Genomic DNA, 26,372 nt, shown 5'->3' on the forward strand with positions numbered 1-26,372 from the left:
ATTCCTAACTGAATACAAATATAACCCTAATGTTCACTCACTTCTTATTTATAGGCAACATGCCTTATAACTGTCTAACTAACTTTCTAACAACTAACAATTCCTAACTAACCCTGCATTCCTATCATTCACCTCCGCAGATTGAGTGAATTTCTTGAAGAAGATCAGAAATCCGAAAGTGATTACTCTTGGTGAAGCGATCCTTCACATCATTCCATAGATTAGTTTCATTATCAATGTAGATCGTGCTCCGAGCTATTTCTGGTGAGAGGGCTAAGCATCATGTAATCGAACAGTTTCTACAAGAGCTGAAAAGGTTTATTCCAGAAGTTTGGTCTTGTTCTTCCACAACAAGGCATGCTTCATGACTATGCTCCATGAATGATAATTGGCTCCATTCAGCGATGGAGGGACAAGAACAGCTCCTGGATTTTCTCAAGGATATAGATAATAGATGCTAGAAGGATTTATAGACTCATCAGTTTGTGTATTTCCAGCACTGGATCCAGAATTCAGATTGAAGAAGAAGAGGAATCCGAGCAAGAAAAAGGATCTAATCAAAGAAGAATCAGATCAAAGAAGAAGAGAATTGATTAACAAGAATCGAAGATCACTGTGTAGAACAAATCTCGATTTAGGGGAAAATTCAGTAGGAAATTCGGTTGAGCATGCAGAGCAGATTTTTCTGCTCTGATACCATAAAACGAGTTGAATGTGATTGCAAAATGTATTATGATCCTCATTCATGTGTGTTTTAGTATATATACAAGCAGTGTTGAATAACTGCATACAGCATATCAGGAAACAAACTGACTAACCTGCCTTATAATTAACTGGCTAAATTTAACAATACTAACAGAGATGTATTCGTCTATTAAAACCACTATTAGTTTGAAAATATGATTCCAAAATAGAACTTTGGACAAGGCTATTAATAAAAATATGTACAGTAGAAATCTAGATAGGCCACAAACAGGACATAGTAGCCAAAATTAAGTTTTGAGGAGGAGAATATACCAATGCACTAAGCAACCAAAACCAATACAGGCCTTTTCTATATAAAGTACTGCTACTTAGAACTACAATAAGATGCTTACAAACTTAAAGCCATCACAAACTTGAGAACCTAATTTTCACATGTAGAATTCAACAAATAGGCAGCACCAAGTTCAAGCCACAGCAACCGCCTCTGAAGTAGCCACAGCCACAGCCTTGGGAGGTGTAGTACTTGAACCAGCTACATCAGGAGGTCCAGTTTTAGCATCCTTTTTGGTTTCTGAAGATGGAGGAGGCTTGGGCTTCATATGTGGAGGGGGGTTATGCTTGAGCTTCAGTAATATCTGGCGCATTCTTGAAAGGTCAGTAGGTTTCCCTGGCTTTGGCCCCTGTATTACAATGATGGAAGGCTTTTTCTCTTTGTCCTTTTTCCCTCTTTTCTGTATAGCAGGCACTTCATGAGGTATCAGTTCACCAATTGCCTTCCAGTAGTTTTTGTCAGCTTCGGCATGGAACTTCTCCCCGCTTGCCAAAAATAGCTGCCACACAGTGAGTAATATATTTAACACGATGGCTTAAGAGTTCACAAACAAAATCCTAATACAATTATTGCTTGACGTAGTCAAAATATTTAGTTTCAGTCATTTATAGTTGAGATAGTTATTCCAAGCTCCACCTGAAATACTTTAAGAAACAAGAAGGGTGGAACTGCGGAAGAGAAAAATGTTCCTGTTATTATAAAAAGGCCAAACCAGAAATAGTGACACAGGACAAAACAATAGAAGATACTATCAGTACAACAGAGTATCCCAGAATACAAACAAATAGAAAGATGCTTCTATTGTGAATCTAAATCTTGGTATAGTTAATACTTAATATAAGTATCTTTCTATTGGTTCAAATTCTAGCAAGATTTAGATTTGTATATCTACAATCTTGTGAATCTTTGTTACAAGCTAGAGTTGGTGATATTGTAACTTCAACCAAACGTCAGTAGAGAAATGACCTGGACCTGCCTAGGCTTGAACCAAAAACCCACGTTGAATAACAAAACATGATACTTGGAGTAAGGATTGAGCTTAATACATCAACACTTTGACTAAAGGTGCATTTGGGTAACGCTTTCAACATTAAGTGTTCTTTTTCATAAGGTTATTTGAGAAGCGTATTGAAATAAGCTCAAAATTGGTTATATGTAGGAATAAGCGCTTATTCATCAGTTAATTTGAAGAACTTAGGAAAATAAGCTCAAAACAACTAATATGTAGGTCATAAGCTATTTACATAAGCACTCTGAAACACATGCATAAGCATTTGTTATTAGATAAACTCAAATAAGCTCTTCCAAATAGGGTAAACTATATCAGATGCTTGTATTTGTGTTCTACTTGCCTTATGCGCAATACAACAGTATTAAAACAACCATGAAACACAATACAATCTTAATATATTTCTGCTGGTCAATCTTAAGCTACTTGTGCTATAATTTATGCGTGCAAAAATCTATCTTCTTCTGTGCCGGCAAGGTTTAGCGAAAAATGAATGCTTTACCATTCAGATTGCTCCTATCTCTTTTTAGTTTTTACACAGAGAAGTATTTTAATGCTGTCACTAATGTGGTTGATCTACTGAATTTATTTATCACATTCTTGTTCCTTTTCTCATGAATAGTAGCACTATTTGTGTAGGATTATGACCTTAAGCCCTTAACTAAGATATATACATATAAGTACCCAATTTCAATACTAAGATAGAAAGCACTGCAACTTACGCCATCGGTTCAAAATAATTAAATTCATCTAGCAGAATCACAAAAAACTCCATAGAAACTCAGAAGATTCAATCAGAAAAGTGAAACTGTGCATTGAAATTACCTTCTCTCTTTCCCTGTTAGAAGCTTTGGTGTTCTCAACATTAACCTCACGCTTCCTGTAAAACCCAATTTTGTACTCATCAGCTTCCTCTAAGATCTGCAACCGCGTCTCATTCTCCTTCTTCTCCTTCTCCTCCAATCGAATCGCGTTCTCCCTGCATCAAAATCACACCACCATCGTAATCGTAAACTCACAAGCAAACAAATAAACAACAGTGATCACCACGGTCTTACCTTCGCCACTCCCTCAAGGCAAACCCCTCTTCCGGCGCGAAATCCGCCGGCGGTGGCAAGATCGGGCCATCGGAAGCAACGAAGCCTCCACCAGCGCCCTCCCCGTTCTGCTCTGGTGAGTACGGGGCGAATCCCGCACCTGCAGAGTAGATCGGCGGCGGGGAAGGAGTCTCCGGCACCGCCTGAGACGAGAACGCATCGTCACCGGCCGAGTCCTTGACCGAGTCGGCGTCGAAGTTGGAGAACGAGTCAAAGCGCTGTGACTGGAGTCGGGGATCGTAGCCGAGGAAGACTCCGTCGTCTTCGAACGGCTGACCGGAGCTGCCGAAGGATGACATGGCTGTGTAATCTCCCGGCGATCGCGGTGAGGTGAGTTGGCGTTTGGAATTCGAATGGCGTGTTTAATGAAGGAGGGGTTTTCAGGAAATGCGGTCGAGTGTATTTTTAATCCTACACCGTTTTTATTACTGTTCGTAGATTCGTCTAAGGTGGAGTGAAATATTTAAGACTGGCCAATAGGGTAGTGACAAGTTTGGGTATAATAATGTAGAGCTGAGTGTACAGTAGAATGATTTCGATATTTCTTTGTGGTTTAGGACAGCACTATACTGTGCTTCACTGTCCCACCACTCACTACCTTGATGGAATGTTCACAATTCACATGCTGCGTGACTAGTGCTTCCTTTCCCTACTTCATCGATATATTAAGAAACTATATTAATGTTTTATGTTGTTAATAAGCAATTAAGGTGTTCGCTAGGGATGTTCACATGCAGTAGTCGGAAGAGGATAGTGTACAACCAGGCACGGATCTATGTTAAGTCATGAGGGGGCATTTGCTCCCATAAGATTTTCATATGCAATGGTAATATGTATAATAATATTATATTAAGGGCTTAATTTCCACTACAATTCATGGACAATGAGGCACTGAACAACTGTACATTGCCTGAGAGATTGCCCTAACTCTAGAGAGGTTTGGCTCCGCTTAAATGCTCTAATCAAATTTTAATGATATGGATTTGGTGGGGCGGGTGCGGTCCTACTTTCGTCGTGTCCATTTGTCTATGTGGCTGTGATTTGAGATATTTGGCGGTAGAGGAACAATATAATATTGGGAGGTAGAAAATGGACCCTTGACTTTGTTGTGATATTGGGAGGTAGAAAGTGGACTCTGGAAGTTTGATAAGTTCTGCAATTTGCAATGGAAGCTTCCTCCTTAAGACTTTCTATCATTGATCGTGGATCAGTGGATGGCTCTTACCACTCTTTACAGCATCATATGAGCATGGGAAGTGTGATTTGTGATGATACGTTTTTTGCAGGAGTGCATGCACTCAAAAATAAGTTGAAGCTTTTATGGGACTTGAATATAAAACGGGCTATATGTGAAACAAATTGCCTTAAAATAGTGGAGACTTTGGTTGGTGACATATACAAGTCTCATGTGTTACAAAAGGTGCTTTTGTCTCAGCTTTTGTGCTACAGAACCGCTAATAAACCGGCGGATTGTCTAGCCATGACTAAATAAGTTTTAACCCATGAAGAAGATATGATAAGAAATAAAATTATGTTACTATATCTTGCAGACATAACAAATAACATATATAAGAGGATATGATTATATTTCCCTATCCAGTTGTGGTATCTACCAAACGGGCTTCTAAACATTATTGAAAGAAGAAAAGTAGATCTATACGAGGCATGTGAGTTTGGTTAAGTAACGTCACCTTCAAACAATGTAGTACTCGGATGTATCGTATTTATCATGATTTCCAGTCTTGTCCTAAACAAATGAGACTACCACTGTTGTACGCTGTCAACCTCACACATATCAAACATTGCAGTCAGTGCACAGTTTCAACTTTCAAAGCAATTTTGCTGACTATTATGTCCAACTCCAACCCATTATGTAGCTTTGATTAACTATTACAAAATGTACATCCAAATTTTCCATATCCGATAGCATAAGATCGAAATAGGAAACAAAAAATTTCCTTAGAAACTTATTACAACAGATACTTGCGAAAAATCAGGTATGTCATACATAACAAGAGCTCTTTCCCTGGCCACAATGAGACTTCTAGTACTATACAGAAGTGGCCAAAACTGAAAGAAGAACAATACAAATCTAACTAATATGGCTGTGTTTGATACTTTGGTTTTCTGTTTGAATGACGTTTGCGCACATTCTCACATGAAAACACGACTTCTCATGCACCGAACATGAAAGAGGCTCATGACATCCGTTGGATCAACGCCAGTTCACGTTGGTATTCAAACACAGACAGCATAGTATAAAACACCATCCTCTAAACATAACAGGTGTCCAATCCTCAAACACCTTGAGCTCCTTTCCATCTTTCCCAAGCCAATAAAAAATTAGGCAAATGAATCAGAACAATCACAGAATTCATGATCAGTTTCAGTGATGTTTCTTCCAGGGGTTCTGTAAAGTTGACATCAAAGGAATCCAAGCACTGTTAGAAACTTCTTAACCGTTTCACGGCCCCACTGGATGTCTTTTTGCAAGGGATTACCATAAACTGGCTTGGAATTCAACCTATCTTCCATTGCTGAAGCTAATTGAAACTGTTCTTCATGCTCATTGTCTAGCTGCTCTGGCTCATCATGGATTGTTCCATTTATCTCTTGACGTTTTCCATCATCAGATTCTTGCTCCTTGCTGAACTGAACATTTTCAGTTTTAGCACAAGAAAAATAACATTTAACAGAATATCAACACTAGCATCAAATTAAGTAGCTGCATCAAATTACAAAATGCATAATTACATATAGCCTTAAAGAAAAAACCGTCCCTCCCTGGTTGAAGCCCTACATAATTATAATTATCAGAAATTTATTGTAAAACACAACATGTGCTTGTTTCCAATGGAAAAGAGTAATTGTATTTGTAGGCATTGTCTAACTTAACCGATGTAATCAAGATATGTGTATTGTTTGGATAACGATAACTATGTATTTATAAAGTGAGATAACTTGTGTTAGAGATCTCACATTGACTAGAGATAAAGCCAAAATAGTCACTACTCATTATAGAGAGTAGAGCAATCATCACCCCTGAACTGACTTTTGGTGTAGATTAGACCTAACCCGAATTCTAACAACATGTTGTAGGTAACAAGTTACCTTGCTTGGTAGGTATTTGTAACTGGTTCTAGAGTCCAATTTTTTTTTGTTATTATAGCTTGTGTTTCCAACCTGAGAGCAGATAGCTAATGGGTTCCGCTTTTTGAACAGGGTTTTATAGTCAGTCTGCAACCCCTGGATACCGAAGGCATCCTTGGGGTAATCTCATAGTTCGTACAGGTGGAGATGATGGGATATCAAGTTGTTCGCAAGGACCAACTTGATCCTCTTCCCCAGGATATGAGGAAACCCTAGGAGAGCCACCAACTCCTACCACCGTCCATACAATACATGATCAGAACAATCACGCAACTCATGATCAGTTTCAATGATGTTTCTTCCAGTGGTTCTGTAAAGTTGACATCAAAAGAATCCAAGCACTGTTAGAAACTTATTTACCTTTTCACGGCCCCACTGGATGTCATTTTGCAAAGGATTACCATAAACTGGGTCGGACCTTGATCTATCTTCCATTGCTGAGGCTAAATGAAACTGCTCTTCATGCTCATTGTCAAGCAGCTCTGGGTCATCATGGATTGTTGCATTTACCTCCTGAGGTTTGTCATCATTCAATTCTTGCTCCTCACTGAACTGAACATTTTCAGTTTTAGCGCAAGAAAAATCACATGCAAGAGATATTAACACTAGATTCAACTATTTAACAGCTGCATCAGATCACAAAATGCATAATTACATATTGCTTTAAAGAATGGTATCAACTGTCATCCCTTGTTTAAGCACTACAAAACTACACTAAACAGAAATTTATTGCAAACCACACACCATATGCTTGTATCCAATGGAAAAGAGTAATTGTACTTCTAGGCCTTGTCTAACATACCCCAAGTATTACAAACCTCATCCTAGCTGGATGCCTGGATCAATGTAATCAAGTAAAGTGTATTGAAAATCAGTAGTCCACTAAAAATGAGGTTGTTTAACTCTCCTCAGGATAAGTTAGATAGCCAACCCCGTGTTTATAAAGTAAGGTAACTTGTATGTAACATGTGAATTTGCACGGCAAGTTTTGACTCCGTTTGGAAGAGCTTATTTGAGCTTATTTATAGCATAAGCGCTAATGCAAGTGTTTGAGAGAGCATATGTAAATAGTTTAAGGCTTGTGTTCTTCAACAACTTTAAGGTCAAGGATGGCTCTTTAGTTGTTGACTATGATTATCAGAGCACTTCATTATTAATGGGGTTTAGATATGCTAATGATAACAATTAAATCAGAAACATTTTTTTACTCCTTGCCTTTTGGGCTTATGCTAGAAACAAGCTTATGAGCCATGAATATGGACAAAAGTCACTTGATTGATACGCATAGTTGATTATACAAGGGAAGCAAGAAACTTTGTTTACTAGCTGAACAGTTTTCCTCTCAGTGGATTGCAAACCCCAAGTTCAAATCAACTAGTGCTTTTAAAGTAACTGAATCAAACAATGCTCTGCCATGGTAGGTGTGGTCAAGAAAAGTAGGTGAGAAGTTAGAACAGGATGATAAACTGAAGGTTACACTCATCAAGCAGTTACCTCTGGTATATTCTGATCCTGAGTTTCTAAAGCTTCAACTGAAGGGCCCATGGTAGTCTTTTCTTCAACTTCACCTGGGCCAGCTTCTTCACTTGGCGGGACTAAGCCAGGTACAAGAACAGGACCTCCTTCAAAATCAAATAAGCTTCGCTCCGCAATCGTCCCTTCCTGATTCTTAAGTGGTGCAGCGTTTCCATTCCTTCCAAGATGATGTATTACAACATCATTTCTGGGACTATTCGCAGATTCTTCATTCTGTTGAATCATATTCCTTATATCCTTTTGGTGGCTTGTACTTTCCACGAAATCCTCAGAGGAATCTATATTTTCTGCAACCATGGCCATTGGCTTCTCAATTGAGGAAGAGCTACTAACACTAGTGAGATGTTGCAGGACTGGTTCAGCAAGTGGTTTCTCCTCTGCATCAGTTTGTATATCTTGAATGCCAGATGTTTGGGATACATTTGATTCCAGATCCTCTTGAGGATTATTCAAAATTTCAGCAGAAATTAGCACTTCTGAGTTATCCTGGGGTTTCTCATTTGATTCCAGTGCCTCTGGAGGATTATTCAAAATTTCAGCAGAAATTAGCACTTCTGAGTTATCCTGGGGTTTCTCATTTGATTGAGAAAATTGATCTTCCTCTATTATTTCCTGAAGTTCAGCATTCTCCCAATCCTCAAAAACTATGATCTTATTCATAGTTTCCCAAGTGTTGATAACTCGATCCGAACCTGGCTGCCATATAATATCACCTTCTTTTCCTTTCAGTATGAATTTGAACAGGATTGACTCTCCAACAGGCATATCCTGATAACACAATTCAGAGCATAAGCAACATTTCTAAAACTTTTACATCAGAATATATTTTAATAATTTTAAAAAAGATCTTACTCACCAGCTCAATAGTCCATACATGCCCATCAGACCATGTCATTGGCAACGCTTCAGTAGGTTCCCAGGAACCAAGTATAGGATGATCCCCAACTATTAGAAACTGTTCGCCAAAGTCGCAATCTTTTTGTAACTGAAATGCTACGCGAACAAACTTTGATTCATCTGCAAAACAAGTTACAAAGTTTGGAATTTGAGGTCTGCAGGATAGGCAGCGGAAAAATTATGTACAATGCCATTAGAATTTAGAACCCACTTATTTGTTCACTTTGTGCAACTTGTGGCTCCGCAGCTTCCAAGTCCACCTGCATCATTTATGAACATCAAGACAATCTCTCATCAAATAAGAAAAAATACTACTTTTGTTTAATGTATATAAAACAATCCGATAAACACTTCTAAGTTTCTAAACAATTGTTTGGCTTATATAAAAAGAAAAAAGTGTCTGCATATATAAAAACTAGGGGACAAACAAACTAAACAAAATAAAATCAAAAGATTGTTGAACAGGTTAAAAATTAAAAACAAAAACATTAGCAAAAAAATGTTTTTGAAAAGGAAGAAACAAATGGATGTTAGAGGGATATCAATCATTTTGATAATCACTCATTCTCAGGAATGGGAGACAAAGCAAAAAAGTAATAAGGCTATTTTTTAGGGTTACCTAGGTTGTGTTTTTTTTTGGTACATGTGTGACCAATTTTCAGATCCATCATACTCACAAAAAAAGGAGAATCTTTAGATTAAAAAGTGAAACTTAAAGATGAGAGACAACTAGGCAAGCTCAACTTTTGAACTGCTTGACAACTATACTAGAATTGTTAGGAAATTAAAAAAAAAAAAAAGAATAACAGAAACAAAGCTTGGGAATCCAGCAAGGGTCTCCCCCACTTAATAGCAACCAGCCAACCATGGAAGAAGAGGGAAGCAAAGCAATAGCACTATCAAACAAGATGTTCAATATAGACCCAGAAGACCACCAGAATAATACCCATAATAATTCAAACAACTAAAACATATTGGGAAAGTAAGCATAGGAAGAAATAGACCTGGGTTTTTGCTGGCAGAGCATGAACCGGGTAATAACCCTTGTTTTGGACCAGTTTGAGGAGCCAAAAGTTGGAGCCTTTTCTATCATTCCTGAAACGAAGGGAGAAACAAAACTCGGGTCTATCAGAAACATGTAGGACTTGAACTCCTAGCCTCTCAGAAATGGCCTTAGAACCATAGCTGGTGAGGGCTTTCATCACTTCCACAGTGATCAAGTTTGATCAACCACCAACAGAACTAGATTGAGACAGTGTGTGGTTTGTTTCTGGGATCAGATTTTGTTCGTTGGATGGAGAATCTATCTGATACCAGTGGTGAGGATGAGTGAGTCTATTGGAGGAGACGGGGTCGAATCCTTTTTATAGTGGTGGGACCTGTTTGGTTATTATGGTAGACTCTAGACTGGTAGTAAATTATGTGTAGAAGACAAAAATACGTGTCAATAGTCCATAAATCCCGTGCATTTCACGAGAAAAATAAATTAAGACGGCGTGTTCATCACGTGGAATCACAATTGATTAGATCGATATATTGGTAATTCTCTTTCAAAAACAAAAGAAAAAAAGATATATTGGTAATTCAAACCAAATTAATTAATTAATATGGGAGAAATTCTATCTACAATCACTACCATTTTTCTAAGCTTTTACTCTTCTATTTCAATATAAGTGTCCATTTAAAAAAGATACACACATATTAAGAAATACAATCAATTTTGTAAACATTTTAAAACATAATACTTCTCATTTATCATTTAAAGTGTATTATCTCTCATCATTTATTCTTCTTATAGAGATATTAGAGCATCTACGCTCATCATACTCATTAAAATATCTACACTTCATTTTTACAATTCTCCATAATGTCACATCATCTACATCATTTTACTAACTTTTTACTCCAAACCAACAACTCTTAAAAGTTTCTATAATGGATCACATCATCAACATCACATTTGTATATTTTATTATTTATCTCCATTTTAATTAATTTTAAGTGCTTGTAATAAATACAAGTCTACTTTTCAAGTCTAGCGTAGAGTATTTATTCCCACATACTCATATTTGCAATGTTGGAATTGAATATGTACTCCAATGGAAATAGATATTCATATGAGTATGTATTTAACATTAGATACTACTATTGGAGATGCTCTTATATAAAAAAACACCAATTAATTCTTATTGGAATTCTAAATATACAGTAATTATGAAACAAATATTTTTTCTCTAAGTTGACAATATTTTAAAATGGGGAGAGTATTAGTATTGTTTTTGAAAGTAGTTATTCTCTTTTATCAATTGAAATTTATCATGTGTGTCCAACTAATTTATATGGGTATGGATGATAATTTTTATCACAATATAAGAATCTCATTAGAGCATCGAACTTGGTGAATTTTTACCCGTATAGATGAGAAGGACAACGAAAATCCTCCGATAAAAATTTATAAATGAAGATAGGGATTATTGTGGATTTGGATCCTCTCCAGCTGCTGGAGGGTCTAGCAGTGTATATCACACTTAAAAAAATTTAATGTTTAAATTACTTTTTTCACCTCAACACATCTCAACCATTAATTATTTTGATCTATGGCTATAAATGAGTCGTAGAGGCGGGAGAGGATTTTGGGCTGGAGAGGATCCCAATCCGATTATTGTTGATGCCTCGTATATACTATAAGTAAAAATACAATAATTAATAATACATTTATAAATATTCAATTACTTATAATAAAGACTTTTATATTTTGAATGAGTTGACCACTTAAGAATATTTTGAGTGGTAGAGCCTGAACTTCACATTTTAGATGGTTTGAATGTTGAACTTTACATTTTAAAATTTTGTTTTGTAGACTTCACATATATTATTTTTTATTGATAAAAGTAAGGTGGCTTCGACTCCCACATATCAAGACATGTCTTTAAGACCATAGGTCGCTTATAGATGTACTTACAGATGGTCCACCAACACAATCAGTAACGAGAATCCAACACATAACTTGAAGGTGCAAAAAACACTAGAAAGGGGGGGTTTGAATAGAGTTTTTGAATAAGTGGTAAACTTTGTGTCTTTTCGAAAACTCAAAGATAAAAACTAGGTGCTGAAGAATAAGAAATAAAGCACGCAGGTATTTTATCCTGGTTCACTTGAGATAAAAGCTCAAGCTAATCCAGTCCACCTGTGAAGGTGATTTCTTCCTTCTTCTGATGAAGGCAATCCACTAGAATCAATGAATGTTACAACTGCACTTTGCACCTGCTAAGTGACTAACAATACACTGATTTTCTCACTTGTATCCTCTTAAGAAGCTGATCTACCGATCCTCTTAAGACTAGTTAAACACTGAATCAGCCTTGATTCAGTCCACTTAAGATCCGACCAACCTTGGTCTCTTAAGGAACTTTACAACAAGATGTAAAAGATTTCGGGTTTACAATGAGTGCTTCTAATAAGATGATAGTAAACTCAGATGTTTAAGAGCAGTGAAGAAATAATGCTAAGAGAATTGGTTCGAATGTGTTGAATGTTTTCAGCAAAGTTTCTTCACTTCTTTCTTCTTTCTTCAGCCTTTATATACTCCAAGACTTGTGATGTAGCCGTTGCTAGGGTTTTATCCGTTGGAGTGGCAATTCTGTAATATCAGACTGCTAGGCTGTACAAGGTAGGTGGCGGACAGACTGAGACTTGTACGTCGTTGTACTGTGATAGCGACCTGTCCTTTCACCAGTTGACTTGTGATCAAGGAGCTTCAGATGAACATTGGTGAAGCTTCTGATCATCGTCACATTGAAGCTTGGATTCTTCCGACATTGCAACTTCTGCTTCTGAACAAGTTCCTCAAAACTTCTGATCGTCAGAGCTAGAATAGCTTGGGTCTTCAGAACCAACTTCTTGCCGGTCTTCAGAACTTGAGTCTTCTGCTTCTGGACCGTTCCACTGGAACATCTGGTCTTCAGAACTTCTGACTTGAGTTCTTCAGAACTTCTTGAGAGCTTCCATCTTCAGAGCTTCTGAAGTATTTGCCACTGTTCAGAACGAACATGGTAGGTTAAAGAGCTCTCTTTTTAGTAACCTTTGGTTCTTCTTCTTCTGAACGAATAGGCTTGGGTCAGATTCAGAACCTGTTTATCACATCTTAACCAGGCAAACGTTAGGGTACCATAATTGTTCATCATCACAAATCTTAATTGTAATCATCAAAACATAGAGATGCAACCACTGATCAAACATTGATCTTACATAACTTTCATAATAGAAGTGACTCGTTCTTACTATTTGAGTCAACATGTGTTAGATGTAGACTTCACATATTGAGTGATGAATTTCACTTATTATTTGAACTTAATTATATTTTTTTATTAAATTTGATGTAGTAACTTCTTCTTTCTAAATTTAATTCCTAACTTATAAATGTTATTTATTTTAAAAATATTTTAGTGACATGTTTTGGAATTAGGGGCGGAGACAGGAATTTTAGAAGAAATGGACTAAGATCTAAAGGAATATAATTTATAAGAAAATTTCAATTCTTATTAAATAAAGAATATGCCAAAATAACATAGAATTTCATCACAATTCATGATGCTTCCAAATTCATTGTCACTTGCATCGACGTTTTGATTTTCTGAATTAGCTTCATTATTCATTGTACTTATCACTCACACAATCATAACCAAAACCATGACACATTGCAATCTCATCATCATCAACCTCCATAAACGATGATTTCCTAGAAACCAACCTGGTAGAACTCTAGAGTTAGAAGTCCTTCTGTTGAAGGACTCCCTATGGATTGATTAGCTTCGTTTTGCTTTTGTTAGATTTCCAATTTAGAAAAAAAAATTCATTTCATTGTTTATATCATATCCTATCATTATACTATTTACCTCTTAGGATAAGAGTTTGTATTGCTTTTACCACATTTTATCCATACTCCAACTCTCTTATCTTGTCCTGATTTATCATAACTTAGCCACCAATCAGACTCATATTCATGTTCATGAGGACGACATGCACGACTTGACAGGGGCCTAATTTTTCCAACATGCACTATTGCATCATTACCATTAAATTTCTACGGATAACATATATATACTTTATGAATGGATTATAGAAAATATCACTACAAATATGAGGTGAATTCTCATAAAGAAGTGACTTCCAATTCAACCATCAACATGTAATATACATATGACAAGACGAGATGGCAAGAGTGAGGTTTCACCATAACATGGAGTTCTTAAGCAAATGATAAATTAACTAGTTTCCAAAAATGAATCAGATATATGTATATATATATATATATATATATGCAAAAGCGGAAACACCTCAAATTTTATTTTCAACATTTTGGTGAAACCGGACTCTCATGGTAAATGTGAAAACCCACCCCCTTCAAGTCCTTGGATAGTCCAACAACCTAGCCAGAATAACCCCATTTTCTGAAATGCGCATGGGTTATAAGGAGAAGCCCAGATGTTCAATTCAAGAACCCAACTATAAATCTGTAAGTTTTCATGAGGAATCATTGTCATTTTAGTCCAAGACTCTTGAACTCCATACTTCTTCATCAACCACACAACCCAATGAGTTCTTTTACAATTAAAACATACATTGAGACAGTTATTCAAGATATCAAGGAAAAGGAAAGTAGAGTTTTTCACCATCTTGCTCAGGAGGTAACAACACTTCACCATAAGTCTCATTTTCCAAATTAAACGAAAGAATCACCCATTGATCAGGAGCCATCCAATTCAGAGTCCCACTTACAAATTTCCCTACATACCTATGGGCATCATATAGGAAATTCTAAACGGTTATCCAAGAATTAGCACCAAAGGTATAAACTTTGGTCACAGTTTCATAACCCTATGCAACTACTAGCACCTTGTACTTGTCATTAACTTGATCATAGCCAAAGCCATGATAAGTGATAGTCCGATAAGGGACAAGCCCATCAAGCAAAAGAACACTTGGAAAATTTTTGGATCCCAATCTAGTAGAAGGGTTCCACAATTTTACATGACCACTATAAATATCATACAAATACAACAACCCATTGCATGAAGCTAGAATTTTGTATTTGCGCTTATTCATGAAGCTAAGGGCTTTAGCAGGGGTTGTTGTGTTTTGGAACAAGAACTGCACAGAGAAAGATTCAAACTTGCACTTTCCATGGATGATGGAAGTGGAAGTGATCACATGTTGACGGGTCATGCTTGTATCTGATATTGAGATGCGAAGGTGGTCCTTCGCGAATTAGGGATCAAAGATTAGAGTTATTCCATGATTTACACACGTACCTGAACCGTAGAAGGTATCTCACCGGAAGCCTAATGAGGATCTCGATGATGAGTTCGTATGGTAAGACCGGCAATGGCCTCCGAGAAGGTGGCTCTTCATCAGTCGGAGAAAGAAGTTTGTGCCTCATAGCTATGGTTTCCATAACCTAAAGGGTGTTAGGCTGAAATAGATACTTTTCAAATTTAATCAATCAAATATTTAAAATTAAGTTACTCCACTCCATTCCAAAATGTTTGTTGTTAAAATTTATGCAAAATTTATAATAAAATTATAAAATTATTTTACTGTTTTAAATCAATCATAAACTTTTTTCCCCATTTACCAAAAATCAATCAGAAAATTAATTTTTGAATTTTTTATAATCAATTTGAAGAATTTTATTTATTTTTTAAAAAATTTAACTATTAGACATTTAAAATTCAACTAGCAACGGCAAGAGAACTCAAATTCTGAATTGTGGTCCAAGAACTATCACCAAATGCATAAACTTAAGTAATTGTTTTGGGAACATTATCACACCTAGAAGGATAACGAAAAACTAACACTACCTTGTACTTATCACTCATGCAATGTGAGATTTGAACAAAGCACATAATAACCATGAATGATAGAAGGTTTAGAACACTCATACCCACCACAAGTCCACAACACACAAAATTTTAATTTATAAGCGGCCAAAATTACATTATAATCACAATACATGTATTGTAGATGCATTATATATATGATAACAACAACATTACCACTACTATTCGGGGAAATCTTCAACAAAACACGGTTAATATACAACAAAAGCAAACTGCACAAACTTCATAAGCATAATTTCAAGTTTTCAAAAACACGGTGAAACCAAAATCTCAATGTAATAAGTCATCCCAAAAACAAATATTACTCATAACTACTTAATTATCAGTGAAAATATATAAACTATGATTAAAATTCGTTGTAATACATGTGCAAAACTATAGAATATCCTGCCAATTAGTGAAGGATTTACAACCGCCGCAAAACAAAAGTGTTTGTAAAATTAATGTGGTAATTTTAAACCGCCAAAAACTTCTTTATAATCTCCACTAGATGAACTAATCAAGCCCAAAATCCTAATTTGTAATTCATCATACTATGCAATAAAAAGTTATATGCATCCATAGATTTGGATCGAACTAATAATGAGAAATTTTTCGAATGAAGACCTCTTGTTATTGTTCTTATTTGGAATTTGCAATGAAGAAAATCGTTTTCACGATTCCATTACCCACCAATCCTCTGTCACCCAAAATCCCATCGTTTCCAAGATGTTGCGAGTCTTGAAGATTATCCATGCTCACGGTTTGTTTACGGTGTTTTAGATTTTCCTGTGTTTATCTGAGATGATTGTTGTCTTTGCTGAGGAAAACATAAAGAAGCCAACTGAGATGAGGCATAGAGAGAGAAGGTAGGATTGATTTAGGGATTTGCTAGGGATTTTGGGTTATTATTTTGATTTTGATTTGGGGTGTGAATTAGGATTAAGGATTAAGTTTGAATTAAAATTCTTAAGATTTTCGAATTAACAAAAAGTAAATGCCACGTATAGTCTCATTAATCCAGTCAGAGGACCACGTCGGCACCGGGATGCTACTCATCAACCTCGCCAGAGCTCCGCCCTTCGGCGAGGAATAGACACAAACATGCTACGACCGTAGGGCCAATTTGATGATTAACCCTATAAAATAATGCACACATAAACAAAACAAAATGAAACAATATTGATGGATAATAATTCATGAAGTTATATAAAAAACGTTGTTTGTTAAAATTTTCAAACAAAACTTATAGTTAGATAATGTTATCATAATGTCTTATATTGCATATCTAGTCCCACAGAGATATCATGTTGCTCTCAAAGACTTATCCAACTCGAATAGACTTTATGTTAATCTTAGAAGCTTATAGTACCCAATTGGGTTTCTTGTTGATTTCAAAGGATTAATAAGCCCAATAAAGATTCAAATTGATCTCACAAGTCCACGAGGCCCGATAAAGCTTCATGTCGATCTGAAAGGCACATGAGGGTTAATTAGGATTGAGAACAAGTTCTAATTTCGAGACAGACATTTGTTAGGAGAGACATACGATTTTCCAAAAAAGCGGTGATATCCGTCAAAGACCAAAAAAGAATAAAAAATGAAAAAAAAAAGTTTTTTTTGTTTGTTGTGTTGGGCCCATAACTCTGGCCCATTGTGTTCAAACTAGGGTTAGAGCTAACTCCATATAAAATGACTCATTTTCCTATTCACAGGACACGCTTCCTGCACTTTCTAACCTAACCTCCCCCGCTGCCCCTCGTTTGAGCCGTCGTTTCACCACGACTCACTTGACCACCACAATCTCCATAGCATCCACCCAAACCAAACAACAACACATCACCACCCCGACCCTTCATTCCTTTCATAACCCATCAACCCTATCTCGTTCCACTTATTCTCCTTTTTTCTTTCATTATCATAACACCTCACACTCAAAAATGTACCTGTAAGGCGCATCACCATCCAACCATCATCATCGAAACAGTTTTGTAGCCAACCTTTTCCTATCATCATCATTTATTCTTCGATCATCTTGACTGTGTGAGGTTTCCGATCTCATACACCACCATAATATTCATCCTAAAAAAAAGGTCCGTTGCAATTTCAATCTAAAATTTATTCTCTTTCCGATGTTTAAAAAAAACTTAGATTTATTCATGTTCTCATTCATTGGGTTTACTTTAATTAGTTTTATTTTATTTATTGTTAGCTTAAATTTGTTCACTATATTTGTATTAAATCTTAAATTTATTCATGTTCTCATTCACTATTTTTTTTTTTACTTTCAATTGATTTAATATGATTCCTTTCAAAAAAAAAAATTATTGGCTCTATTGTTGATTGTTAATTTGATTTTAAATTATTTTATTGGGTTTAATTTTCTCATTAATTGAATTCTGGTTTAGTTTATTTTTAGATGAGATTCAGTTTTCAACTGTTCAAATTTTGTGTTAATATGTTTAATCAGAGATCAAAAGATATTTTAAAATATGCTAAGAAACAATTTCTTTATTTATTATAGAAAAAAGCATGTACATATTAACTAGAGGTAATAGAAAATCTTGTCATTCATAGGGAGATACTAAGGCTCATGGAGATGGAGGAGTATTATGAAATCCAAAATCTTCAGGTCCTTAATTATCGGGGTATTTATCATCAATGTTAGTGTCATCTTCAAACACTCAATCCTTCAACTCAATTCAAAATTTGAGGCATCTAAGGCCTCTTTAAATTCATCATTCACATAAATGTCTTCTGTATGAGGCCCCATAACTTGCAGTTATGGATTATTTTCATTGAAAATGAATGTTGCTAATGCCAACACCCCCTAGCAACCCCTCAAGTCCAAATGGTCAAGCTGATGATTGCTTGACAAAATTCAAAGAATGCATGTGTTGCTCATGAGATGGTAAGTCATCTCCAAATGCTTTAGTTTTGGCATGTTTGAGTAATGACAAATGCCTCATCATCTTCCAAGGGCTTGCGCGAAGTATCTTTCAGGTGCATGTTCGGTGTAAAACTTCTAGCAGTTTGAAGTTCTTCCCAATTGTCTCTAGCGCTTGGGGGGGCAATTTTGAGGAAGCAACTCACATGTAAGGAAGTAATCATTGAAAATTTTGAAGTAAAATTTTCCATCATACAATCACTCCGTGACTTTAGAGAAGCAACTTGAGTGATTGTATGATGGAAAAATTTACTACAAAACTCTCTATGATTACTTCCTTAGATTTAAGCTCCTTCCTCAAAATTAGCCCCCAAGCGCTAGAGATAGTTGGCAAGAGCTGCAAACTGTAAGAAGTTTTCCACCGGAACATGCACCTGAAATATACTTCTCGCAAGCCCTTCCATGATGGTGAGGAATTTGAAATTTCCTCAAACATGTCAAAACTGAAGCATCTGGAGATGACTTACCATCTCATAAGAAACACATGGATTCTTCAAATACTATCAGACTATCCTTAACTTGACTATTTGGACTTTAGGGGTTGTTGGGGTGTCAACATTGGGGGCATCAATTTCAATGAGAATTATCCAGCACTACAAGTTCTAGGGAGCCTTGTGTGGAAGACATTTATATGAGGGATGAATTTAAAGAGACATCAAATGCCTCAAATTTTAAAGTTGAATTTTATTTGGAGGATTATGTGTTTGAGGTTGACATTGACAGAGATGATGAATACCTTGATAATGAAGAACTTGAAGATTTTGGATTGAATGAGTCTCTTCCAACTTCATAAGCCTTAGTATTTCTCTATGAATGACTAGCTTTTCTAATGCACATGAGCTCATATGCACAAGTTTTTTTTTTTGTATATATGATAAATATATCAATAAATTATTACTTAGCATATTTTAAAGTATCTTAACTCTGCCTATGCTTGCATAGCCGGTCCCAAGCCCGGGTAAAGGAGGAGGATAATATAAAATCTCGACCGCCAACGCAAAACTCGTCAATATCTTCAATATATTTTAAAGTATCTTATGATTTTTGATTTATTAAAAATATTAGTTTGTGAGATATTTCCTAAATAGTAAATAGCCTAACATTAATTCTCCCAAACCAATTATAGGCACTCAGAGCAGATCAGAAGTTTTCAATAGCTGATAGGTTGGACTGATGAACAGATGATGAAGAAATATAACTAAACTATTATATTGGAGATGATCTTAGAGTTTAAAACTTGGATCAATGCCGATTAACTTCCAAACATATTGGCAGCTAACATCTATTTGACCATAGAGTTGTTGTCCTTGTGAAAATTTTGATAGGCATAAAGTGACACCAAAAGAAACTTATACTGATATGGAATCCGAAATGTCCTTTGTTTGTCTTGGACATTACAAGTATGAATATGACCTTAGCCCGTTTAACTTACCGTTAGAAATTATGAGCACAGGAAAATTATAAGTTCCAAATGCAGAACACAGGAAAATTATAAGTTCCAAATGCACTTTTTGTTGCAAGTTTCCGCTTCAACAAAAAGTGTCTCAATATGTGTATCTCATCGTTTTTATATTTTCTAACAGTAAACCAACCAAACAGACTCTTCTCTTCTAGTTCTTACCTTTTTGAGTTGTGACTTGTGATATGCAATTAGGAAGATTCACATAAAAGTTAGTGACATAAAGAATCAGACAAAGATCGCATGAAACCTCCATAGAACGTTATTTTCAAATGAAAATACATAAGAAGTTAAAACCAAATTCACAGTATATCTCAATACTGTATGGTACCACATCTATGTGTAAGTACACTGCAAAAGCCCTTTTCACTAATGTGAGATTTGAACAAAGCACATAATAAGCATCAATGATTCTAAGTTTAAAACACTCATACCCACCACAACACAGAAAAATTAAATTTAAAACCTGCCAAATTTACATTATAACCACAATACATGTATTGTATATGCAGTATATGATAAGAAAAGCATTGCCAGTACTATTTGGGAAAATCTTCAACCAAACACAGTTAATATACAACAGAAGCAAATTGGACAAACTTCGTAAGCATAATTTCAAGTTTTCAAAAACATGGTAAAACCAGGCTCTCAATGTAATAAATTGTACATGCCAAACCTTGTCGCTCTAAATTTCAGGAAACTCTAATCTACCTACCTTCGAGTCATACACGACTACTCGAAGAAGGTAGTATACACTAGAACCACACCATCCTCTGACATGCACAATGGCTCTATATGAGGCACAAACCCAAAAACCTGAAGTTCCACATGAGGGATAGCCATCAATTTAACCCAAGACTCCTTAACTCCATACTCCTTCATTAGCCACACAACCAAATGGGTTTCCTCATGATCATAACAAACACAAAGACAATCTTTCAAAACTGCTTCTATAGGCCCCTCAGGGCTGTCATCACCAAAATCAGGCAATGACAAATGCTGAAATGCCTATTTTCCCAAATCAAAAGAAAGCATTACCCACTTGTCTCTAGCCCTACTTGCCACCCAAATTCAAAGTGTTACCCACAAATTTCCCTAACCCATTTGTGGTATCACCAAGGAAACTCGAACCCTGAATTGTGGTCCAAGAATCATCACCAAATGCATAAACTTTAGTAACTGTTATGTGAAGATTATCACTACTAGGATCAGGAATAACAAGCACTACCTTGTACTTATCACTCACACAATCAATACCAAAACCATGACACATTGCAATCTCATCATCATCAACCTCCATAAACAGTGATTTCCTAGAAACCAACTTGGTAGAATGGAAGATGGAGAGCATGGTTGTGTTTTGGCAAGAATCTAACACTTTCACCATCTTCAAACTAACTGAGACAAAAAGAACAAGCAATGACTCCAATAAAGCCATTTCCTTTGTTGAATTTATAAACTGCAATGGACTTTATTCTAGCTACGTTTAAGCCTGTGTTTGTAACTTGCTGTAAGACCCTAGACTTACTTATGTAATGCTTAAGTGATAGATTGAATAAAATAAGACTTTTGGCTAAGTTTGAGTTTTGACAGATTACAACTGTCAAACTGTCAACTTGTGTGAATTTTTAGAGGGTCTTAACGACCTCATTTGGGAAAACGTCCTTCATGAGAGTTTTAGCCCTTTAAGTGTATAAAATTCTCGAAGTGGAATCAGGTCATTCCGACCTCTGTATCTTGAGATATTCGAATTTTACTGAGCAAGGGTCGGGCTGTAATGTGCCAGCGGATTAAGTGTTGTATTTTCTTTTTAATTCCGAGTTTAATTGGGTTTTAATTATAAAGAGTGGGGCCTATATGTAATTTAGACCTGGTTAAGTGGTGATTACTAATGGGTCAAGGGTGGTTGCAGGCTTAAGTGAAAAGAAGAAAAAAAAAATGAAACCCTAGCCCACATGTGTGTGAGGCCGCGGGTTGCATGGGAAATAAGGGGGGGGGACCCTTATTTTCCCCTCATTATGAACAAGAACAGAAACCATACAGCTCCACGTGAAAACCTGAGAGAGAGCAAGAGAGAGACGCCGCCGATCAAGCCGCCACCACCGCCAGTGACGCACGCGCGAGAGGGAGAACCTTGCGAGAGAGAGAGAGAGAGCTGCGAGGGAGAGTGAGGGGACGTGGACAGCAGCGTTCTTGGACCTTTTCTTCACCAAAACCTTTTCCTTTTCACCAAGTTAGCCAAGGTAAGGGCTGGTCCTAGGAGTTGGGTAGCATGTCTAGGCCATATTGCCATGCTTTGACATGATTTTATGTATGAACTAGATTGATGTGCTTGAGGTTTTGAATATGCGATGTGTGCTGGACTTTTTCCATGTGATATTGGGTTACACTGTGAACATGTTACTATATTTGATGCTGGTAGATGACTTAGAACCCTTAGAATAGAATGGCTAAAACGAAATTGATGGCAAATGCATTCTCTGTCAGATTTCTGTGCTGGACAGTAAACTTCAGGTCCTATTTTCACTTGTTTCTGGTCGCCAAATAAAGAAATTATTAACATACAAATTGTAGATCTTCGAAAGAGCTTTCCAGGCATATAACGATCATAAGTTTTGGTCTAGTATTGTGTGTTGTAGGTCGTTTTGGGTAATTGTCATACCTGCTGTTTTTCCCTGTGTCGGACAGAAACTTTAAGGAGTAATATCACCTAATTCTGGGGCTCAAATGAAAATGATTTTAACTAGAGAGTTGTAGATCTTTAAAATAGCTTTCCAGAAAGATATTATACATGATTTTTTGTTGGAGGACGCATTCTGTAGACCAGTTTCAATGAACATTGTTTCTGCTGTTTAAAAAGCTATTGTTTCTGCTGTTTAAAAAGCTAAGTTGCGAAAATGTGTTGTTTTCCATGCATAAGCCTTATGTTACCTTATTTGATAATTTATGCCATGATGCGTCATGCGTAAGTGTAAGTTTATGCTATGCCTTACGTGAATTGTGATATCATTGGAAATTGTTCAAAGGGTCGCTCATCTAGCTGTAATTTCCGATGTGTCTGTGATCGTTTAATTGTTGTATTTATGCGATGTTGATGTAAGACTCTAGGTTGACTTTAGAGACTTAAACAAAGAGAAACGTGTAATTAACTCGCCTGCAAGTAAATGTGAATAATATGGGCATAGGTCTAGTGTAGACTATAGTCCATGAGAACGATGGGCTTGCAAGCGAGGGAGAATTGTGGATTGACTGTTGGTCTCCACGTGAAAAGGTTGACTGCGGTCACCTAGAGATTTTGTGGATCATTGCGGCTCCACGTGTTTGGTTGACTGCGGTCACCATGAGATTTTTGTGAAGTATTGCAGCTTCACGTGATTGTACATCTGCGGATGTAAGTGATTGGCCAAGGCAGGATTGGTGGGCTGTGTGATGTGAGATTCCGTTAGTAACTGACTCTTTCCCATAAAAGACATATAATGTACTTATATTATGTTGTTGTTGATTTTGTCATTATCATTCTTTTTGTTGGACCTGACCCTGCTTGTTTGCTATGTGTTTATTTGGGGGGGGGGGGTAGATGGTCGTGAAGATAATGGCGACGACTCATTCTTGGGAGGTGATGCTACGTGACGAGCCACTACCGGATGACGACTACACTTCTGATGAAGAGGAAGAAGATAAAGAGGAAGGGGCCAAGGATATGGTTGGGTTGTGAGACATCCATTTTTCTTTTGGGTTGAGAGTACCGAGTTTTGGAAGTATTGAACCATTACTTTATTTAGTTGAGATAGTTTAACTTGATGTAATTTACTTTGAAGTTTTCTTCCGGATATTTATTTCATACTCTTTTCAATAATTAATAAAGTTTGAGGTTTACGTTGATGATTATTTCCGCAAGTTTGAAATGGTTAAGTTTCGAGAATTTTGTAAAATTAAACTTTTATCATTAATTCAAGATTAATAAATGAATCAACGAAAACTCTTTACGAAAATTGGTTAATTAGTTATTGTGTAACACTCGAGAAATCGGGGCGTTACATTGTGGTATCAAAGCTCCGGTTGAGAAACCAGAGCACTAATGGTTTTGGGCTTACGAGTTTTCGAACTCGTTGGCGTTTTGTTTTTGTTGAGAAAGGTGATTTCAAAGTTTCCGCGATGAGATTTGGGTAGAACTTGTTTGCTAAGATGTTTGTTTGGCTTGTGAGAATGTCTGTGATTAGTATCATTGTCGTGATACTTGAGATTAAGTGTTTGACACTATGTCAAGATATTTTGAGGAAGTTGATCTTGGATGAAGGTCATAAGAGTAGATTGAGTGTTCATCCGGAAATGACAAAGATGTATCAGGACTTAAAACTTCATTTCTGGTGGACTGGGATGAAGAAACGAGTGGTCGAGTATGTATCAACGTGTTTGACGTGTCAAAAAGGCGAAGGTAGAAGCTAAGGATGAATCTTAGTGGAATGACATATGAATTCCTGGGATGAGATGTCAAGGGTACATGATTTTTGAGGTTGAAGCATTAGAAATTGAATCGATTGGATAGGATCTCAATTTATGTGACTACTGGATGATTGGGACGCATTGACCTTTCCAGTGATTTTTTTTTTAAATTTCCATCTTCGACATATTAAGCTTAATCGACTTAATATTGAAGGATGATGATCTTCAGAATAATAGCTGGTGATGGACCATGATAGAAAGGTTGATAGAAATTGATAGATGTTGGTCAAATCTGAGAGATGAGTTTGTTAGGTGTTTGATCCCTTTGTAAAGAAGTCGTAGTGCTAAGAAATGAATATTCATCTAAAAAGTGTTGAAGAGTTAGAGGACATTATTGGTGCGAACTCGGTGAAGGTTTAGATTTTAAGTCCATAAATTCTTGTCCTAATTGTGTAGGACTTAAAGTTTGTTAGAATTGGATTGAGAGAGTAAGAAGTTGATTGGTGTCATAGTGATCAAGCTAGAGAAAGAAAGTTTTAGCATAAGTTGAATACATGAGAGTTTTGATATGGATTTCAGAGAAATGTGCTAGGATTACTAAGTGAGATTGACTAAGCTGGATTAAGACCTTTGGGGTTAAGATTGTCCTTGAGAGTTGAGAGACAGGTATGAATAAGAGATTTAATGGTTTTAGTTGCGACGATAGCAGTTGAACCTTTGAAGATTAAAATCTAGGGAGCGAAAGTTGGGCTATGTCCCTAGAGGCACAGTATATGGTTTGATCTTGAAGGGAATGAATTATGAGTTATGCAGAGATTTCAGACTAAAAAAATAAGCTATAATTTGACTGGTGGATAAGTGAAAGATTGATTTATGGTGTGAATGAGGATAGTTCTGAAACAAGAGTCACGTGTGGATTCTTAGGTATTAAGATGATGATTAGCTTATTAACGGTTGATCAATTGGATTTGGATTTGGCGCCTAGTGCCCTAGTACGAGCGTTTTTTTAGATAAGCGCCCTAGTACGAGCGTGATATCAAGGTCTATTTGAAGATGATTGCTAGATATCTAAGGGTTGTTGTTGCCTTGTATGTCACCCTTGAGGTGAACTTGCATGACGTCTCCCAGGTTTTGGGATGCGTGCTGACACTACTTGTAAGATCGAAGAAAAGTGAGGGATTGAAAGGATGTTTTAATTAAGGGTTGTCGCTTACCAAAGATTGAGATTGGAATGGACGCTCCAAGTGGGACACGCCTGACCACATCGAGACTTTGTGTCAAAATTGGTAAAGTAAATAATAATTGGTATTATCTCATTTTGTGAATGGTTTGTGATTTATGTGTGTGATATGATTTGGTGTGCTGAATGCTCATTATTGAGTCATAGAGGCGGGGAAGAACACTGACCGAGTCAATGTCTTCCTTACGTTTTTGTGGTGTTTTGTGTGACTGTGTTACACTCTCGATTTTGTTTTTCCTTACTTAGCAAAGATGGTGGATGGAACCATCGGCTAAGAAAGGATGGCGGATGGAGCCAGTGAACGGAGTGCGTCGATCGAGATGGTGGATGGAACCATCAAGTTCGATGAGATGGCGGATGGAGCCAGTGAACGTAGTGCGTCGATTGAGATGGTGGATGGAACCATCAAGGTCGATGAGATGGTGAATGGAACCATCGGTGAAGCAGGAATGGTGGATGGAACCATTGGTCAGACCGAGATGGTGGATGGAACCATCAGGAAAGACGAGATTGGTGGATGGAACCAACGATCGTATATGGTGGATAGAACCATAGATCGGACAAACCAGATGGTGGATGGAACCGTCGAATGGACTAGGTGGTGGATGGAACTACTGAACGAGTGAATTGGTGGATGGAACCTTTGAGCTCGATGTCCGAAAAGTTTGTTTTCCCGTGTC

At 36.7% G+C, this 26,372-nt stretch overlaps 3 protein-coding genes across 4 annotated transcripts; all 3 read right to left on the bottom strand.

The window, feature by feature from the left end:
• Positions 1–864: 864 nt before the first annotated feature.
• Positions 865–3,573, bottom strand: LOC130749273 (clathrin light chain 3-like). Its single transcript, XM_057602603.1, has 3 exons — positions 3,104–3,573; positions 2,871–3,024; positions 865–1,535 (listed from the first exon to the last, which is right to left on the bottom strand). Exons 1-3 carry the CDS (start codon positions 3,439–3,441, stop codon positions 1,170–1,172), a joined length of 858 nt encoding a protein of 285 aa, XP_057458586.1. The 5' UTR covers positions 3,442–3,573; the 3' UTR covers positions 865–1,169.
• A 1,418-nt stretch (positions 3,574–4,991) lies between these two features.
• On the bottom strand, positions 4,992–10,069 carry LOC130749274 (uncharacterized). Of its 2 annotated transcripts, none has more exons than XM_057602604.1 (6): positions 9,730–10,068; positions 8,937–8,985; positions 8,685–8,845; positions 7,787–8,596; positions 6,653–6,844; positions 4,992–5,794 (listed from the first exon to the last, which is right to left on the bottom strand). In XM_057602604.1, the coding sequence occupies exons 1-6, from the start codon at positions 9,925–9,927 to the stop codon at positions 5,567–5,569; spliced, it is 1,638 nt and encodes a 545-aa protein (XP_057458587.1). In that variant the 5' UTR covers positions 9,928–10,068; the 3' UTR covers positions 4,992–5,566. The 2 variants fall into 2 exon arrangements, with proteins under 2 accessions (XP_057458587.1, XP_057458588.1); XM_057602605.1 differs by having other exon boundaries at positions 5,622–5,789; positions 9,730–10,069.
• Positions 10,070–20,741: 10,672 nt separating this feature from the next.
• On the bottom strand, positions 20,742–21,447 carry LOC130743953 (F-box protein CPR1-like). Its single transcript, XM_057596163.1, has 2 exons — positions 21,068–21,447; positions 20,742–20,976 (listed from the first exon to the last, which is right to left on the bottom strand). The coding sequence occupies exons 1-2, from the start codon at positions 21,445–21,447 to the stop codon at positions 20,742–20,744; spliced, it is 615 nt and encodes a 204-aa protein (XP_057452146.1).
• Between the last annotated feature and the right edge of the window lie 4,925 nt (positions 21,448–26,372).

The sequence above is a fragment of the Lotus japonicus genome, chromosome 3 (genome assembly GCF_012489685.1).
Source record: "Lotus japonicus ecotype B-129 chromosome 3, LjGifu_v1.2".
In the NCBI taxonomy this organism is placed as follows: domain Eukaryota; kingdom Viridiplantae; phylum Streptophyta; class Magnoliopsida; order Fabales; family Fabaceae; genus Lotus; species Lotus japonicus.